The 20,537-nt window shown below is 34.3% G+C and overlaps 1 protein-coding gene across 1 annotated transcript in view; it reads left to right on the forward strand.

Annotated features, from left to right (window-relative positions):
• The first annotated feature begins 309 nt into the window (after nt 1-309).
• Nucleotides 310-20,537, forward strand: part of LOC126971061 (probable cytochrome P450 49a1) — a 33,972-nt gene continuing 13,744 nt past the window's right edge. Inside the window, exons 1-5 of the mRNA XM_050817210.1 lie at nt 310-424; nt 8,722-8,833; nt 11,291-11,455; nt 18,678-18,843; nt 19,682-19,771. Of these exons, the coding sequence (XP_050673167.1) occupies nt 8,734-8,833; nt 11,291-11,455; nt 18,678-18,843; nt 19,682-19,771 (521 nt within the window). The 5' untranslated portion in view covers nt 310-424; nt 8,722-8,733. The remainder of the gene's footprint in view (nt 425-8,721; nt 8,834-11,290; nt 11,456-18,677; nt 18,844-19,681; nt 19,772-20,537) is intronic.

The following is a 20,537-nucleotide window of genomic DNA, read 5'->3' on the forward strand; positions in this document are numbered from 1 at the left end:
ATTTTTATTATTATTACAAGCATTTTTATTTAGTTTCACCTGTCCCGTTGTCTGTCTGTAATCAAATCTTGCAAGTTAAATTTTACTCAGATCCCGTTTGCTTTTTTTAAAATTAATTTTACTAAAAAAAATACTGCATAAATAAAATAAATAAATAAGTTGATAAAAATGCTATGCAATAGCTTCACCGCGGCAGCCCCGAGTGCCACACGTCTTTTTTTTCTATCGATGTTAACGTGACGCACGACAGTGGAAACGCGGCAGGAAAGCAAATCCGCGTACATTATACGGACGTCGTTCAGTCTGTCCGTAACACGCGGAATACATATACATACGTAACTATAGTTATATATCGTGGTGTAATATACTTACTTGAAACTTAGAAGTTATTATTTTGGACACTGAAAAGATTTTGGATTTTAAAGTGAGTAAAAATTTTTAATACATTCTGAAATGATTATTTTTCATCGCGTTCGGGATTCGAACCCACGTAACTCAGTAAATGTATTAGTATCATAAGTTTTGACGGTAATTTTTTCTATGATATGTTGGTGATGCTCATGTGGTTCCATGTGGTCTATTATATACGAAATGGTTAGAAATATTAAGGAGATTCGATTTCGACATATATAAATTCGGCTATGTTGGAATTTATTTGTTATACTTTGTTGCCACCCGGAAAGCACAATTCACAGACAATAATCGATGTTAAGTATTTTCACCGACATAAAAAATAGGAGATTCTAGTTGAATTGAAATTGTATAATATTTACGCCCGTACGAGTAATAATTAATTAAAAATAAATAATTATTATTAATTAATAAATATTGGTGACTTAAAAGAATTAAGACAACAACTAGATGATATTTTCTATATTATATTTATAGAAACAATAATTATTTTATTTGGAATAATATTAACAGAAAGTTTTGATTTAAACTAAATATTCCAAGATCAATTTATGATGTTTTAGTTAAAAATTAAAAGCACAATAACCATCCGTTGTATTAATTTAGAGAAAAATACTTATTACTGGAGTGAATTATAGATATTGAACGTCGATGCAGGCCTTAAAATACAAATAAATGGTATGTTAGTAGTTAGCACCCGTACCTACAAGAAATTTTATATTTCGACAGTTTATAATATCTCCTGGTAGGTAAACAGTAACATAGTTCAAACCCAATAAAAAAAGGCAAAAAAGTATTTATCTTCTCAAAATTGATTCCTTTAGAATTCTTTTTGATGTCATTTTTAATACTACTACCGCTTCGGAAAAAAAAATGTAGCTCTGAGAAAAAAAAAGCGGCCCAAGAAACTCTCCCAGCATTTGTTTTTTGCGCTCTTTTTAATAAAATATGCAATATTGTACTGACATTGCTGTTGCTATAAAATAATCATAAGATTATGACTAGATAGTCCCAGGCGGATCACTTAGATATTCAGCTATGGAGTAGAAGGATTAACGACAGAGCCATTTTTAATATAACATTTAAAAAATTAAAATAGGGACTTCATTATAAAAGCAGATCCAGTCTAATATAATATTTATACTTTCCATCTCTTTAAGTTAAAGTACACTTGAATTGCACTTTCGTTTTCATTCGAATGGCCTCTATCGAAATGGTTAAGTTGGAAAGGTCAAAACTTGAAAGTAAAGAACTTTAAGCGTCATAATTATTATAAAAAACCGGTTGAAAGCGAGCGGGACTAGCACAGCGACGCTCGCAATATCTGAACTATTTAAAATATATTTTTACAATAAAAAAAAATGTGGGTGTGTCCCTACAATATGCACGCACGCAAGTAGTTTAAATAATTATTAATTACTTACAAATAAAAATCAGACATCCACTCACACAGATTGAAAAGAATTTCAGCATTTTTGCAAATAAAAATTATATATTCCGAGGTCATTTTATGATTTTTTAGTTACAACATGTGATTTAAAAAAATTAAAAGTACAATAATATCATAACACTATAATACATTTTAATTCATTAGAACTACTAGTTATATTTAAGTCCTATATGACAGAGGGGCGGACTGACGGACGACAAAGTGATCCTATAAGGGTTCCGTTGTTTCTTCTTGAGGTACGGAACCCTAAAAATATAATAATATAGAATGGAGCGTGGTGTGCACAATAAACGATAAGTAGACACAACTAGTTACTAAAAAAATAAGGAGAAAAACTAAAACAACTGTTGCATTGAGTTTTGAACTAAAACTTAAGGCGACACTAAATGCCAGCGACCTTGAGCGATATGAGTTCACGGCTGCCGGACCGCCATCTATGTAACAAAGCCAATATTTTCAAAATTCTTCCGTGGAAAACAGTTTATTTGCTTACAATTATCGTTATTCACTACTTATCTGAATAAATGAACCTACACAAAAAAGTACGTAAGCTATAAGAAAAACTTTTCTGAGAGAAATACCACAAAAAATACGTCACGCCATGCCAGAAAACTTGTGCAAAAAAGTGGTAGTTCAAAAAGGCTCGGCAGTGTTAACTATAACCAACAGCACGCATTAGCAACCTACAAATAAGACTTAAGGATATGTGTAACAGGATTAAGTAGTGTTCATAGTTCGAAATGCTATACTTTCACCACAAAACTTGTCTAAAAACACCATGTTTGCGTGTTTTCTGCTTACTCTTCGCCTTAAATGAAAATGGATGCCATGTTGTACCAATGAGAGATCAAAGAAGCCTAAGAGATGAAATAAAATGACGGCGCGGTCCATCTTGAATAAGGAACAGAGGCTTAATTTGATAACTTCTTATGGGAGGGCAAACCACTTCGTAACGTAACGTGTTACGGCGCCAGTTTGTCTGGCTTCCCTTTCTCCCACGCGTACGGCATCGGCAAGCAGGCTCCTCCTCTCTCACTATAAGCAATTATTACTTGTATAGGATTGAATAATGATACTAATAATGTACATCCGCAAAATTCTAATGTACATATTCAAGAATTGTTACTAAGAATAAAATATATTTTATAAAGTTTGCATTAATAAATAAACTTTCTTTACCTTATCATATTCGTATACTATTTAAAGTAATAACCTAAACTTAAACTCAAGTTAAACAAATTCGATATTAAATAGTTCAACTTAGATTAGTTTAACGGCCGCTTTCAATAACCTATCTATCCTTAGTTTAACTTACTAGAGGTAGACAAATCTATCCTTTTACGCTAACTTACATTTCAATAACCTATTGACAGATCATGGTCCATAACTATATTGGACATAACTATGGATAGATAAAATCTTGTCATCATAGGGTGACAGCAATGTATCCGTAAGTTAAATTAAGGATAGATAGGTTATTGAAAGCGGCCGTAAGTTATCACTTCTGTCGCGGGCGTCCTGAAACGCGCACATTTTTTTTTTTTTTTAAGATACACACATTCTTAATACATACATACAAACCTACATAGTTATTCGTGTTCTAATACTAACAAAGAAACTCGTTCTGACAAGGTCTTGCAATTCTTACGAAAAAACCAAATCGCATAATGAATTCAAACGATCGAATTAAATCTGCTCTCTCTACGTACCTATAGAGATTTCATATGTAAGCTTGAATTTTAAATACTTAAGTAATATCAATCCTACCATTTTTTCTCTTCCTATATGAATATAAACGCCGTTTACTAAATACCACCAGTGGCAGGCTCCTTTGCACAGAACGCCGTCTTGATTATGGGTACCACAACGGCGCCTATATCTGTCGTGAAGCAGCAATGTGTAAGTGTTACTGTGTTTCGGCCTGAAGGGCGCCGCAGCGAGCGAAATTACTGGGCAAATGAGACTTAACATCTTATGTCTCAAGGTGACGAGTGCAATATTGTAGTGCCTATCAAAATTTTTGGGTTTTTCATGAATCCTGAGCGGCACTGCATTGTAATGGGTAGGGCGTATCAATTACCATCAGCTGAAGGTCCGCTCATCTCGTCTCTTATTTTCATAAAAAAAGAAACGTAACTAAACAGGACAAGTTCCTACCAACTAAACAATTTGTTATATTTAAAGTGATATCTATCACTTGTGGGATTAATTATACAAATTAAATTTGTAACCAAAATTTATAAACGATGCGGGACTCAAACCTGCGACCACTCGGGTTCCGTCCGAGCGCTCTTACCAACTGAGCCAACCGTTCGAGTATGCATGGATCGTAAATGTTGGCGTAATATCTGGTTCAACTCTAAGGTTATGGCTTCATTTACAGGATCTACTTTACAGTTGATAACCTGCTCAACCCCAATATTTGCATATTAGGAAATCGACTTGAGATGTCGCTCTTTCTCAGAACGTCAAAAATCACCACCCATTCGATAATTTATGCCACAGGTGTGAGAACAACGGGCGCAATAAACCCAGCGGTCTCTTCTTTTTCTTTTAAATTTTCGTGAAAAAAAAAAGCTTCAAGGCGGTCAAGTAAGTTATTTACGCTATAGAAATCTTTACCATAAAAACGTTTTTTAATAATTCTTTTGAATTTAATAACACATTAATTTTGTACACTTTCTGGGATCATGTTGTAACTGTATATACATCGCCCAACAAAAGATTTACTAACTCGATTTAACCGACTAGTAGGTATGAAAAGTAGGTGATTGTTCCTAGTGTAAAAATATGATTATCACTGTTTCTAGCAAATACGTATTATACCCATAGTATTCAAAAACATGGCAACACCCACCGATCGTCATCATATACATTGATTCACCGAAAGCGACCAAATATATATAGCGTCATCCAAAATAGTCATATATATCGCCAAAATATGGAACCATCCAAAGTATTCTAAAATATGGACACATTTGTGGAAAATTAACTTTCAGCGTAGGTATATAGGATACAAATTAGATTGTCGACAAACTTTAAGTTCAGTTGATATAACATGAACTACCTATGAACATACTAACATAACATTATCGAGAATGTTTTGAGATGCAGCAATTAAAATATCGATGACTATAAATTTTCCATTAATCAAAATAGGTATTTCGGTTCGACAACACGTCAAAACACTCGCGTGAAATTTTTATTTTTTGAAATGATAAGCATAAATCAAAATTAAGAGTTTCATCTGAGAGTGAATTAAATATAATCACAGCTATAGAGACATGAAAGTTGTCAACGAGCTTCTAGATGCTTTCACTTTTTTAAAAACTGCAAAATAAATTTATAATTTAATTGTTTTAAAAGTATGAATGATCTCATTGAGAGTACATTTACGTGTGTAACGAGCGGAAAGCGAAATCGTGGTCATTATAAACTACAAAGTTCTATTATGTTCGTATCTTGAATGCATCTTTTGGCGGCCATATTGTTTTGTGATAATCGCTAGTGCCAATGATCAAAGAAGATTATCATTGTAATAGCAACCTAATTCCAACAATTTTTAGGCTAATTTTTACTGTATAAGTAATTAAAAATATAGAACGAGCAGGAAAAAGAAGCGGCAAGTATATTATTATTTTGGTTATTATACAATTTATTGTACAATGTCAAGTTTCAGGTTTTACACCAGTTTTGTTTTACAAAGGTGCGCTGAACTCTCGTATCTCTTCTACTTGAACTCTTGTCAAAGTTTGGAAGGATTGAGGAAGCAATAATTTTTAGTTTGTTACCTTCATAAATATAATAGTCCAAGTACATTTTATGTGATGGTTTGGCTGTTATTAAAATATTTGATATCTTCTATCTTTAAATGAGCAATTCTTGTATATATATATATATATATATAGGCACTAGCGATTATCACAAAATAATATGGCCGCCAAAAGATGCATTCAAGATACGAACATAATAGAACTTTGTAGTTTATAATGACCACGATTTCGCTTTCCGCTCGTTACACACGTAAATGTACTCTCAATGACATCGTTCATACTTTTAAAACAATTAAATTATAAATTTATTTTGCAGTTTTTAAAAAAGTGAAAGCATCTAGAAGCTCGTTGACAACTTTCATGTCTCTATAGCTATGATTATATTTAATTCACTCTCAGATGAAACTCTTAATTTTCATTTATGCTTATCATTTCAAAAAATAAAAATTTCACGCGAGTGTTTTGACGTGTTGTCGAACCGAAATACCTATTTTGATTGATGGAAAATTTATAGACATCGATATTTTAATTGCTGCATCTCAAAACATTCTCGATAATGTTATGTTAGTATGTTCATAGGTAGTTCATATTATATCAACTGAACTTAAAGTTTGTCGACAATCTAATTTGTATCCTATATACCTACGCTGAAAGTAAATTTTCCACAAATGTGTCCATATTTTATAATACTTTGGATGGTTCCATATTTTGGCGATATATATGACTATTTTGGATGACGCTATATATATTTGGTCACTTTCGGTGAATCGATGTATGATGACGATCGGTGGGTGTTGCCATGTTTTTGAATACTATGGGTATAATACGTATTTGCTAGAAACAGTGATAATCTATTTTTACACTAGGAACAATCACCTACTTTTCATACCTACTAGTCGGTTAAATCGAATTAGTAAATCTTTTGTTGGGCGATGTATATACTGTTACAACATGATCCCAGAAAGCTTTCAAAACTAATGTGTTATTAAATTCAAAAGAATTGTTAAACAACGTTTTTATGGTAAAGATTTCTATAGCGTAAATAACTTACTTGACCGCCTTGAAGCTTTTTTTTTTCACGAAAATTTAAAAGAAAAAGAAGAGACCACTGGGTTTATTGCGCCCGTTGTTCTCACACCTGTGGCATAAATTATCGAATGGGTGGGGATTTTTGACGTTCTGAGAAAGAGCGACATCTCAAGTCAATTTCCTAATATGCAAATATTGGGGTTGAGCAGGTTATCAACTGTAAAGTAGATCCTGTAAATGAAGCGACAACCTGAGAGTTGAACAAGATATACCTAAATTTATGACCCACGCGTACTCAAACGGTTGGCTCAGTTGGTAAGAGCGCTCGGACGGAACCCGAGTGGTCGCAGGTTTGAGTCCCGCACCGTTTATAAATTTTGGTTACAAATTTAATTTGTATAATTAATCCCAGAAGTGATAGATATCACTTTAAATATAACAAATTGTTTAGTTGGTAGGAACTTGTCCTGTTTAGTTACGTTTTTTTTTATTTTTTTTTTATGAAAATAAGAGACGAGATGAGCAGGACCTTCAGCTGATGGTAATTGATACGCCCTACCCATTACAATGCAGTGCCGCTCAGGATTCATGAAAAACCCAAAAATTTTGATAGGCACTACAATATTGCACTCGTCACCTTAATAAATAAAAATAATAAATTTATAATTTAATTATTTTAAAAGTATGAACGATGTCATTGAGGGTACATTTACGTGTGTAACGAGCGGAAAGCGAAATCGTGGTCATTATAAACTACAAAGTTCTATTATGTTCGTATCTTGAATGCATCTTTTGGCGGCCATATTGTTTTGTGATAATCGCTAGTGCCAATGATAATATCAAAGATTATCATTGTAATAGCAACCTAATTCCAACAATTTTTAGGCTAATTTTTACTGTATAAGTAGTAGGTACTCTAAAAATATAGAACGAGCAGGAAAAAGAAGCGGCAAGTATATTATTATTTTGGTTATTATACAATTTATTGTACAATGTCAAGTTTCAGGTTTTACACCAGTTTTGTTTTACAAAGGTGCGCTGAACTCTCGTATCTCTTCTACTTGAACTCTTTTCAAAGTTTGGAAGGATTGAGGAAGCAATAATTTTTAGTTTTTTACCTTACTAACTATAATAGTCCAAGTACATTTTATGTGATGGTTTGGCTGTTATTAAAATATTTGATATGATTATTTAAAAGAGCAGAAAACGAATCTATTGTTACTGTAACAGATTTTATTGATTGACAAGTCGTAAAAAGACAGACTTATGCCAAATCAGCTTCTTAGGAAGTGCTCGACCGACCGTCAGCTATGACCGTCAGTCGAGCACTAAATTCAGCTTTAGTATTTTGAATATTCCACAACTACCTAACGCACGCATTGACAAATCAAAAATCGTCATGCATCATCGGGCTGTCAGCTCGTCTCGACGCTAGTATATTTTCAATCAATTGAAAACTATTTTATTTCACGGGTAAATCATATTAAACTTGAAATATGTATTTTTTTTTCCATACAGCTCATTCGGAAGGCAGATTTAGAAGAACCTTAGAGAAGAACGAGAAAGAAACTCTTAGGTTGATCTTTCCAAAAGATATTAAAGTACATGTTCTTATTTTTAATGAAATTTACAAATCATTTCAATTATAATATATTATTATGCAAAGTGATGCAACAAAAATAATGAAATCGCAAAAACTAAATGGCTTACACAAGTAAGTAAAAAAAGAAAAAAAACTTAAGTAATAATTCTGTCAATACTTATTTATTTATTATTAAAGATACAATGTAACATTACACATTAAATCTAAAGCGTTACAAAGATATTATACTAAAGAAAATACAAACAATGAAAATTATAAACTAGTCTACTCTTATTTTATAGAGCTTACAGGCATCATACTTTCAAATATTTTCTTACATTTTTTGACCATTCTTTTCCATTGAGTACCCACGAAATAATGTGCTCAGTTACATTCAATTTTATGAATAGTCGAATTACTACCTATTGGTGACCTATTCAGAACCAACACTAACCAATCTTTTTTGAAATCAACAGAGGATCCGAACAATGAGAAACCGCATCGCTGTGGTGAAATGGCCGCTCAAGGAACTTTGCCCGAGAAATTTTCACACGACTGTTGCATATAGTCAAGCAGGTGATGATAAAGGTCTGTATTTGACACATAATAGTTATTTACAACAGCACATCAGACACAAGAAAGGTTGTACTTCTGGAACATTTAAAAGCTAAAAAGAAATAAGGATTGGCGAAAGCCTCGCGGTTTTTTTGGAGCGCAGTTTGGTATTTACGATCGAAAAAAAGTTATTAAAAATATCGTTTAAAAATAAGACACCTATGTGACCTCGCAAATCTAGATCACTAGACAACATGCAGGTGTGTTGCTGGCCTTTTTGGTAGATTATATGCTTTGATTGAAAGTACCTATTTTGACCTACCTAATTTGTAGGCACCTATGTCGCAACAACCAGGAAATAAGTTATAAGTGTAAGAAAGGTACGGTGGAATTCACCAACCACCGGTGGAACCACCAAGTAAATAAACCAATTTCTGAAAAATGGCTATTGATGTCGTGTACTGTTGAACAAACCTCATTTTAATGTAACTCTATTTGAAATGTTTGAACCTAAATAGCTTTTGATCCCGACCACCAACACAGACAAACTCAACGACTTATATTTTTCTCATCAATACCTACTTTACTTTACTCATCAGTCATCTATACCTACTGTGGTTGCTGAGGTATTATTTCATCCGTCTTTGTGCCTTATATACCTATATAGGTATAAGTATATTATAAATAGATGTGAAGCAATAGGTATGTTCCTTCAAGAATTAAAAAACTGTACAAAACTAATGTGTTATTAAATTTAAAATAATTGTTAAAAAACGTTTTTGTGCTGAAGGTTACTATTACGTAAGTAAATACCTTACTTGACCGCTTAGAGGCTATTTTATAAAAAATATGGAAACAAATCATTCTGTCTCGAAAATTTACAAAAAAAAGAAGAGACCGCTGAGTTTATTGCGCCCGTTCTTCTGATGTCTGTGGCATAAATTATCGAATGGGTCTCTGAATCTCAAGTCAATTTCCTAATATGCAATTATTGGGGTTGAGCAAATTATCAACTTTATAGCAGATCTTGTAGATGGAGCCACAACCTGAGAGTTGAACAAGAAAGACATACCAAGATTTACGAACCATACGTCACTCGAACGGTTAGCTTAGTTGGAAAGAGCGCTCGGACACATCTCGAGCGGTCGCGGGTACGAGTCCCGCATCGTTCATAAATTTTTAATATTTTGTATAAACGGTATACTTGTTCCATCATACGGCCTTCAACTTTTAATTTGTAATTACATGAAGTGGGTGCGCCTTATTAAACTAAGTAAACACAGGGGACACTTAAACTGTGTAAACATTACGTTTAACTGTTTGATTAATATAAACACGTTTTGATGAGATATTACAAGACTTTATCTAATATTGTAGCCAATGTCATGCGAAAATGAGAGTTGTGTTTGTTGACATTTAAAAAGATGTTAACGAACTGTCGTTTAGAAGTCGAATAATGACGGTTATGGATAATTGACGGCCAACGAGCAAGAGTTAATATTTAATTTTTTGAAGTGATAACTTTTTATGGAAGGATAAACGCCTTCATAACGTAACGCGTTACTCACGTCTTTCTCACGCATGAGACAACGGTAGACAGGCTCCTCCTCACTCACTCTCACTCTAACCAATTGTTACTTTTATAGGATTAAATAATGGTGGTAATAATGGATATCATATATTATCACGTCTTCTACTTATTCACGTCTACGTCTCAGACCAAAGAGTAAAAAACTCAGCGGGCTTCTTTTAGTGTCATAAAATATCGTAACAATATGTTGTCGTACAATAATTATTTAATAGCCTGAGGGCGGTCGCTCCATTCTCAATCTGTGGAATACCACAGATTGGGAATGAGCGACGAGAATAATAATTAAGAAATTCATTTATGATATTATAATTTCATTTACCACAAAAACGTTTAAACTTTTTGTAAATTTTCTGGGATCATGTTGTTAAAGCACATAAGTAACAAAAGACTTACTTACTTGCATTAACCGAGTAGTAGGCATAATAGGTTTATGTTTGATCTTCGTGTTAATATTTAGATTATCTCAATATAAGTATAGACTTTTAATCAGTTTTTGTTTGTCTTCTTGACTGTCTAGTCTATACTACGAGATAGCTTGACATTGTCAGTAGTTCACCAGTAGCTTCTTAGCATAGAATGCCGGCTAGATTATGGGTATCACAATGGTGCCTTTTTCTGCCGTGAAGCTGTAATGTGCAAGGATTATTGTTTCGATCTGAAGGATGTCGTAGCTAGTGAAATTACTGGGCAAATGAGACTTAACATCATATTTCTCAAGATGACGAGCGTAGTTGTAGGGTCGCTCAGAACTTTGGGTTTTTCAAGAATGCCGAGTGGCTGCATTGTAATAAACAGGGCGTATTAATTACCATCAGTTCAAAGTCCTGCTCGTCTCGTCCCTTATTGTCATAAAATAAAAATTGTCAATATATTAATTAAGCGGATTTCATCCCACACAGGATCAACCCTGTCTACACAGTGTCCAAGTCATCGGGCGAGGTCAACTCATGCAGTGGCAACCGTCTTCGAACCCCTGGCTTCATCAGTAAAGAGCTGGGATGAAGTACCTGGGCCGAAACCTTTACCATTGCTTGGAAATACCTGGCGATTTATACCACATATTGGTAAATATATAATAATAACTTAATGGATGGGAGTATATTGGTTATTTTAACTATATGTGTATATATGGTCAGGATATTCGTGGTTGTCCATTGTTGCGGGCGTTGAACATGACACCAAGTAAAACACAGTCTTAAACTCACAATTGTAGTGGTAGGTAAACTTCACAAAGCCTTATGATTATGTTAAAATATTAAGGTGTATCGAGTACCGAGTATCGAGGCTTGCGCGTGTGACACAACCGCCTCGCTCAGTTCTTCCCTGACTGCCTAGTGCTTGGCGGCGGGCGCCAACCCGTTGCTCGCCGCGGCTCGACCGCACTCGCACCGCACGCCCGATTACACCCGAGATAAGACGAGTACCGAAACATCTTCTTTTTCGCTCTTATATATAAATCTCGGAGATTCATTTGGATTTAAAATCGGGCGTCACAGTGTTGGTATCCACCATGTTGTTTTAAGTCGATCAGTGCGCACAACCGGCGCGAGCGCTAGCTTGAAGACGAATGCGACTTCTCAATGAGCGTTCTACTGATGGACAATTATAGCTAACTTCAATCACGTCACCGACAGTGACGTACACAGTGACAACTTCTAACACACTTTGAAAGATGACGTTCGCCATCAGTTCAGCCCAATACACAGAGTAGAATATAATCATACAGGCCATATTACTTTTATATTCTAATTCTCCGACACACACATATATATATATAAATGCACCCCTATATCTCCTCGTCACGCCATAAGTTGAGAACTGCTTTACCGATTTCATTCATATTTTTAAGTTATAAATTTTACTATTTTTATTTAATATTTCGTAGAAGCTTCTTACATTTAAAAACAAATAATATTGCACAGAAACATGAACATATTTAAAAAATTTAGGACTACCTTTATTATAAACTTTATGATTTACCTTTAGCCCCAACGTTATTTGAAATATCTGTCATAGTCTACGATCCGAACCTAAATCAACCTTCACCGAGCTGATAATAGAATAAAACTTATTTTATACAAAATTTAATATATAAAAAATGGGTTGCCAAAAAAGTCGTGGACTATATTTTTAATTATTTAAAAAAAATTAATACTCATTCAATGTTTAAACATATGGAAATCTGCACACGTAGGGTTGTGTATTATTAACCTAGAAAAACTAATGAGTTAGTAGAGACCTCTTTTTTACAATTGAGTTTTCTTATTACATTGTTCATGCATGATTGAGGTCGGTATAATATATTGGAACATAAACATTTCATCTTTTTGTATCTGATTCTATAATAAATATAACTCTAAAATCATGTTCAAAGACTCCTTTACATGCATAGATACATATATAATTAGATTCATATAGGTAGGTCAAGGTAATATAAAGTGTAGCTATGGAATATATTGCGTTTAGAATTTAGAGCTAGCTAAAGGTAGTATTATAATGACGACCCAATAATTCGTGACCAATCAGCTCGGTTATGTGTGCGTTACTTAATGGTTTGATATTCTAAATACTAAATAGCTCTTTAGTATTTAGAATATCAATTTGGCTGAGTGTTTACGACTTGTCAATCAAAATCGGTTACAATAACAATAGACTTAACTTCTCTACTTGTTGTATCTCCGTTACAGATATTCTATCTCGCACAGTTTGTTCTTCTATACACATTGTCTGTCTTACCAAAGAGAATTTAAACACTACGTTCATGTCTTACTGTCATATAATTCTGTAGTGACAGAGGTAAGATTAAGACAAAATGTTTTAAATTTGGAATAACTTTACTTCTCTTTTATTAATAACACAGTGTAAGTGTATAATGATTGAACTATCTGTCTCTGAGTTACATCGTTCAAATTCAAATTCAAATTCAAATATTTTTATTCAAAATCAAAAAAATTATTGAAAGTCAAAAAAAAAAAACTACCACCCGTTAACAAAGTAGTAACAAAGATCAATGACTCTTTAACCCAAAAAATAGTGGATTGATATAATTTATTAAGTCTTACGACTAGACGGCACTTTTTATAGTTTCACAAACCAGTTGTTTCCAACCGGTAATACAAGGTTGTGCGAATTTCTCGAACCTGATTCCCATGGCCCGTACGAAACAAATCTTAGTACTCATTAAGGTATTTACACACTAAAGGTACTAAAGTATCGTATTTGATTCGGAACACGTTATAAAATAAAGCCATCAATAACTTAACTTGTAAAAAAAACAATTTCTCGTAACTCAGTTCTTTTACCGTAAAAAGTTGTGAGATCCATGTAATACCAAGTCAGTCAATTTTTTGAGTTCCTACTTAGGGTTAAGCTTAGGTAATTAGCTAACCTTACAACATCTTTAAGGGGTTAACAGGGTTAAGCTTAGGTAATTAGCTAACCTTACAACATCTCATATTTATGTTCACTAACTTACATCTCCCTCTCAACCTCCGTCCGCCTCGCCCGCTCACTCGTCTCCCATTATCCTCCTCCCTCTCCAAGTCAAGTCATCCGTTAATAAATCTGTTCGACTCAGAAAGTTATCTTGGCATTCAGTTTCCAAAATTACGTGACAATTAGTTATTTGTTAGAGGAGGTAATGGCCTAATATGAAACCCGGTTATTTACTTTATAACAAACGACCTGTAGTTGGACCAGCTGTTATCTTTCCCGCACAGGTGATTGTCTCGTCCGCGATAACGACACGGTTTGTTGTTTGACAATTCTTAAATCCGAAAAAAGCCTCATAGTCAAATAAACTTTCTTCAAATAGGCTTACATTAAGCGCTTTTGAATCGTCACTATAAATATTTCTTTTAAATTACTGAATGTGCCATATGTTGGTAAAAAGTTGAGCTCGTGAGAAGAACATGCAAGAAACTCAACAGCCACTCTTTTTAGGCCTCACCTAATGTTTTCTCCTTGTCAAAATTTAAGCTGCCTTACTCTTAGATAATTTATTCGTCTAAGTTAATATAATTAATATAATAATTTATTAGTTTAAGGGACGATACGACATGGGTACCTTCAAAAAAAGTGCGTACACCTTCCTTAAAAGCCGGCAACGCTCCTGTGATTCCTCTGGTGTTGCAAGCGAATGTGGGCGGCGGTGATCACTTTACACCAGGTGACCCGTACGATCTTTTGTCCTTCTTTCCCATAAAAAAATGGACTTTTACTGTCCCTCTTTTTTATTAAATGTACTAAAACAATATGGTACATATATATTTTATTAGGAAAACTTCTAACTAAATATATTTGACCTTGAGGTATTCAAATTTAACCATTTAGCATAAATGTACCATTTAAGCAAACAATGGTCCGTACACGGTAGTTTCCGGCTCGAATCAATACGTCGAGATATGAATTAAATATACGGTTTGTTTGTTTTATATAATACTAGCTGATCCGACAGACACTGTTCTGTTAATAGAATGAAAAGCTATCAGAAATGTGTTATCTTATTTAATTAGATAAAATGAAACAAAAACGTATTTCTGAATTATCATAACACAGAATGACATACAAATCGCGAGTGTAAGTGTAAGACATCGATGTTCAGGCCGACCCACTTAATGATGAAACTGAAATTTGATTTAAAAATGGTAAGTTACCACATTCCTACTCGAGTTTTAAGTATTCTCGGAGTGTTTTAGTGACGTAACAATATTATAAGGTCATTACACACTAGAACAAGGCTGACCGCTATGACGGCTAATGGTGATGAAACCTCGATAAGCAATTGAACCACTCCCAAATATAATAAAAAGAAAACACAAAAGATACTGGTGTCATCCAACACTTTAAGCAAGCAATGAATTTGGTCAGTTTGTGAGGCGGAGATCTATAAAGCGTACTAAGACTTTACATAACACTTATGTCAGTGTGATAAAACGCGATCTTGACTTTTCCATTGGGCTATCTTAGCTTAAGCTCAGTATAATTTTAGCTGTCAAACGACTATAAAATCTTGAAATGAAATTGAAATGTGAAAATTTGTGGTGTTCAGGAAGAAAAGAAATAGACAAAGATGAATCTGCAACGAACTTAATATATAATATACGAGTATAACATAGTAATATAGAAGAATCACAAGCAAACCAAATATAGTATCATCAATAACATCCTATACATATTATAGATAAATCACGTCGTGTTATACAAAGCCGAAATACGGAATATGCCACAATTTACACCATAATAAGCTTCGACTATTATATCCATACATTGCCGTGTTTACTCCAGTTTTTTTTTAAATATTCTTAGTCAATAAACAGCAATGTAAAATTTTTTTTTATTCAGTTTATGTTTCTTTTTTATATAACTGGCTCCGTCGACTGAATGTCGACGATTCGGCCAACGTCAAGGTGGAGAGAATTTTTAATTTAATTTAGCTGATTGAAGTATATAAAGAGCTGATTTAAAAGGAAATGATCGGTTGATATAGCTCTGGTTTTTTTTGTGAACTGAAGAATAGGCAACAAAAGTTAGTACGGTTAGTAAGAAACACCCATAACACAACAATATTAACTACCTTATTAGTATCTAATCTAAGTTTAAGGGAGAAATATGTGAATGTAAGTATGTGCCTAATAGAAGCGAAGAAAGTATGGAGGATAGAAATTACAATTTAATATTATTGCTGGAGATAAATTTGTAAAGAATCTTTATGAAAGGGGAATGGCATAAAGTAAGAAGAAAAGGGATGTTGATGGGGCGAGGGATATCCTTCGGTAGAAGGTCATATAAAGGAATTGACAATTTAGGGCAATAGAAAAAAATATGTTCAAGAGTACCTTCCTCAAGGCCACATTCACATATAGAATGGTCCCTTACCCGGATCTTGGCCAAAAATACTGGGGAACAGACAAATCCCAAGTGAAGTCGTATGATGACAGAAGTGAAAAGTTTATTTTGTTTTTTTTGAGGAAAGAACCAGGGCTTAGAGGGGACAAAGGGTTGGATAGAACCATAGATTTTACCTTTAGTTTGTTTTGTGATTTGCCATAAAGCATTCCATGAATCAACCAGAAAGTGTTTAGACATAGCGCGTAGATCTCGAGGAAAACAGTAATTAAATTTTAATGTTCCAGACTGAATCGTGTCTTTAGCGCACGAGTCTGCAATTTCATTGCCAGTTATCCCTAGATGACTAGGTATCCAAGCTAATGCAACTTCTATTCCCATTATGTGACATCTGTACAGGGATGCCTTTGTTCTTAAATTAATTGTGAAGTTGTTTGAACGCACACTAATACAAATCGTATGTGTAAGACGTAGCTTGTCCCACACTAAAGTAATAAACTTAGCCTGTTTTTATCAGTAGTCTAGCAGCAACACGGTCTGTCTCGACATATAAATTATGTAAGATCCTTTAGTATGCTGTATTTTTAAAGTGGATGGCCAAATTCGAATGTATGAAGTAGCGAAATTAACTTAATTTTTTATTAGTAGAGTTCCAGGTCTTGGTCTCGACCTGTGGTGCTATTCTCAAATTTAACTAATTTCAAAATCAACACAAAAATTGAAATTAAGTTACGATATTATCCAAATATTAGAAGTACACGCTGGGCAATAATTTAAATTTATTCCACCATTGCAATACTAATGTGCTGTAAACTAAGAATGCTCAATACATTTCGTCATATTTATTATAATTATTGGGGACGGGGTCGTGATAGGTTCGGAACACGTGCAAGAATATCTAATTAGTGTTTAGTCTGTGGTGCCTTTGAGAAAAATGATGAAAGTGAATTGTTGCAATAATCAGTGAGAAGCAGATATTTTGTCACACACAGATACAATTAAATGTATAATCGATAATCAAATCAAATCAAAATCACTTTATTCATGTAGGTCATGGTAATGACGCTTACGAATGTCAAAATATTTTTCTCATTGAATCTACCGCTACTTCGTAAAGGGTTGAGCTAATGAGAAGAAGTAGCAAGAAACTCATTGACACTCTTTTATATCAAGATTATCATTTCCATCGATTTACAAATCATTTCAATTACAATATAATATGTAAAATTATGCAACAAACATACTCAAACGTCAAATAGTCAATGCCTTACACGAGTAAGTCAAGAAAGTTAATGTAAATTCATACAAAAGTTATTGAGTACAGTAGCTGCATCATCCACACACACCATAAATAAGTAAAGGTATTCTGTGAGCATCTTTTAATAACTTTTAAGAATCGGAAACCGAGTCTCCGATACAGTATATATATTATGTACGTATAATGAAACATTAACTCAGTACTCGTACCGTATTGCTCCAGTAACCCGCGTGTATATATCGTAACAGTCCACGTGTCAACAATTAGCACGCACATTGCGATTGCATTTCCTCTGATGCAACCATTGTTGCTAAGCCAACTTGCGAGGTGTCTTGGTTCAAAGACTAACGGCCGTTTCTAATATACTATCTACAGATAGAGATAAATTACCACCTTCTACTGTTAGTAATTAGCTGTCAATAATCTGAAGCTGTCCCAATATACCCGACAAGTCATTCTTATATTGGAACGCGTGCATTGCAATTTCCATACAAACTTCTATCGCTGGTAAACTATACGTCCTCCCATTGACAGACAGCGTGTACGAATAAGGTGAGTTGCCGTCGATAAATTTATTGGGGCTGAAAAGTCAAGGATAGTAACGATTTTTATCTCATGTAGGCCACAGCCGGAGATAGACTTAATATTGGGAATGGCCGTAAGCGGACAAACTCTATATTGGAGCACCAGTATAGGGAACACAGAATATTGCCAAATTTTTCGGGAAGGAGAAAAGCTAAGATTAAGGATTGGTCTCCGCTGTGCTCCAACTAGATACCGCAGGCGTAGTCGCAAAGTGAGGCAACTAATACTACGTTCAAGTAGGCGTATTCGAGCCAGTCTCGAACAATACGTGACGTTAAATGCCAGGTCGCGTAGTAAAACTTTGTAAAAATTATATTACAAGAAATAAGAAAGTCATTGGGATCACATATCATCAGTAAGAACGCGAAGCGTATGTTACAAATATTTACTTTTAATTTATGATTTTTAAAACGTATCCCTGACGTCACTATGACTGCAAAGTGAGACGTTTTACGATACGTTGGCTTGTCTTAAAAACAAATATTGGCGTAATTAACACTAAAGAAAACTTAAATCATTTGGATTAGTTGGCTGCCTGTCCCTGTCTTAGCACGCGAGGGTTATAATAAAAAGATTAACTGAATTTTAATCAACAGGAGGATACTCTGTGGAACACGTGGACAAAGTATGTATGTCGCTTCGTAAGCAGTATGGAAAGTGCGTCAAAATGGCCGGACTGATCGGTCGAGCTGATATGCTGTTTGTTTTTGATGCCGGAGAAGTTGAGAGAGTCTTTAGAAGTGAAGATACGGCACCTCACAGGTAGGTTATTAAAAAAAACTACTTAGCAATAACAATATGGCTTCTGTACTTACTATTTAGCAACTTCGTCTCGGTGTAATTGTTACTAGACTCAGTACTTATCTTCTTCTAATTGACCATATATAACATAGAGCGGCTCGAATCATTGACGATCAAAATACATCTAATTATCTTGACCCTTAAGGTACCGATGTGAAGTGTTGCATTTTGTACCGCATAAAAATTACGGAGAGTGCATTGAGAAATTGTTCAGGTAAATACTGGTAGTCAAACTTCACCACAGGACATCTATATGTAATATTAAACTTGCTCCAATGATAATATCTGGGGTTCCATTTACACGCGTTTTAAAACAAGCTTTTTGCCTCATACAGCTACTTTGGAAAATAATCTGCCGAGTGCAGTGTTCCCGAATCGAAACGACTTATCGAAACTTTCTGGTGACCTAATTGCCCCTTTCTTCCTGTAATATAAAACAAACTTTGTTAATTTTTAATGCACTATACGAATAAACAGTTTAAAACTGGCATCACCTATCTATATTTATCCCCAACCATGCCCTTATTGATGTATATTATAACCAGTTATATTTAGTTTTTATATTAGAGGGGCATACAGTAAAGAGGCTCAAATGATGTGAAATGAAGAAGCAACTGTCAATGGACATCTTCAAGAGATGTGTTACCGACCTTTAAGATGGGTGTATTGCATTAGCCAGACCTTAAGTCCATAAGTCGCTTCGGGAATACTGCAACCAATAATTAGTTCCACAAGGTGGTTGTGGGGAGCAAAATTCTTCCTAATCGTGGACTTCAATTTTGAATTTCTTATATTTCAGACCCTCTATGCCATCATTAAATTACTACAAACATAAGTTACGGAAAGACTTCTTCGGAGCGGAGAAAGATTGTGCTGGAGTTATTGCCGTGTGAGTATCTATATAGTATATAAAGTAAATATTATGTAGAGAAGTGCTTAATATGTGGCGTGCAATCTGCAGTGCAGTTTACAGGGAACTTTCTTCCACATGCAATTTATCTGTGGAATTAACCCTCACAAGTTTTCGGGTCGATACGTCATAGGAACCTTTGACGACTAACAAGAAAAAGCGATAAAATTAAAAGAAAAATAGTGTGCAGAAATAACATAAAACATTTGCATATGCATTAATGATATTGATCAGGTATGGAGCAACCGCCGTCAGGCTATTTAAATTGTAACTTTGTCTACAGTAACAAAATGTAAAAGACCTCTGAGTTTCTTGCACCCGTTTTTGGGTTTGGGTGCATACATTTTCGAACGGGTGGTAGATTTTGACGTTCAATACGTAATTTTAAATCCTATTTTGAATAACAATATTTGAATTGTAATGGACAGGGCATATCATAGCGCATGAGGTAAACGTCTCGCTCGTGTCTTCTCCATTCTAAATGGGATGTAGTTCTTTTTGAGGCCAGATTTATCAGGGAGTTAAGAATTGTATTTTGGTAAAGGCACGGTGAAAAAAGAATACATAAAGTAAAATGTGAAGGGATACGACGAAAAACAAAGGTTGTAGATGCCTTACATTACGCTCTGAAACAGAAGTGGAAGTGGGCTGGACATATAGCAAGATAGAGACAATAGATGGACCTCAGAGGCAACTATGTGGGAAGGGCCAATAGGAAAAAGGAAAATAGGACGTCCTAAGAAAA

This window comes from Leptidea sinapis, chromosome 22 (genome assembly GCF_905404315.1).
Source record: "Leptidea sinapis chromosome 22, ilLepSina1.1, whole genome shotgun sequence".
Taxonomy (NCBI): domain Eukaryota; kingdom Metazoa; phylum Arthropoda; class Insecta; order Lepidoptera; family Pieridae; genus Leptidea; species Leptidea sinapis.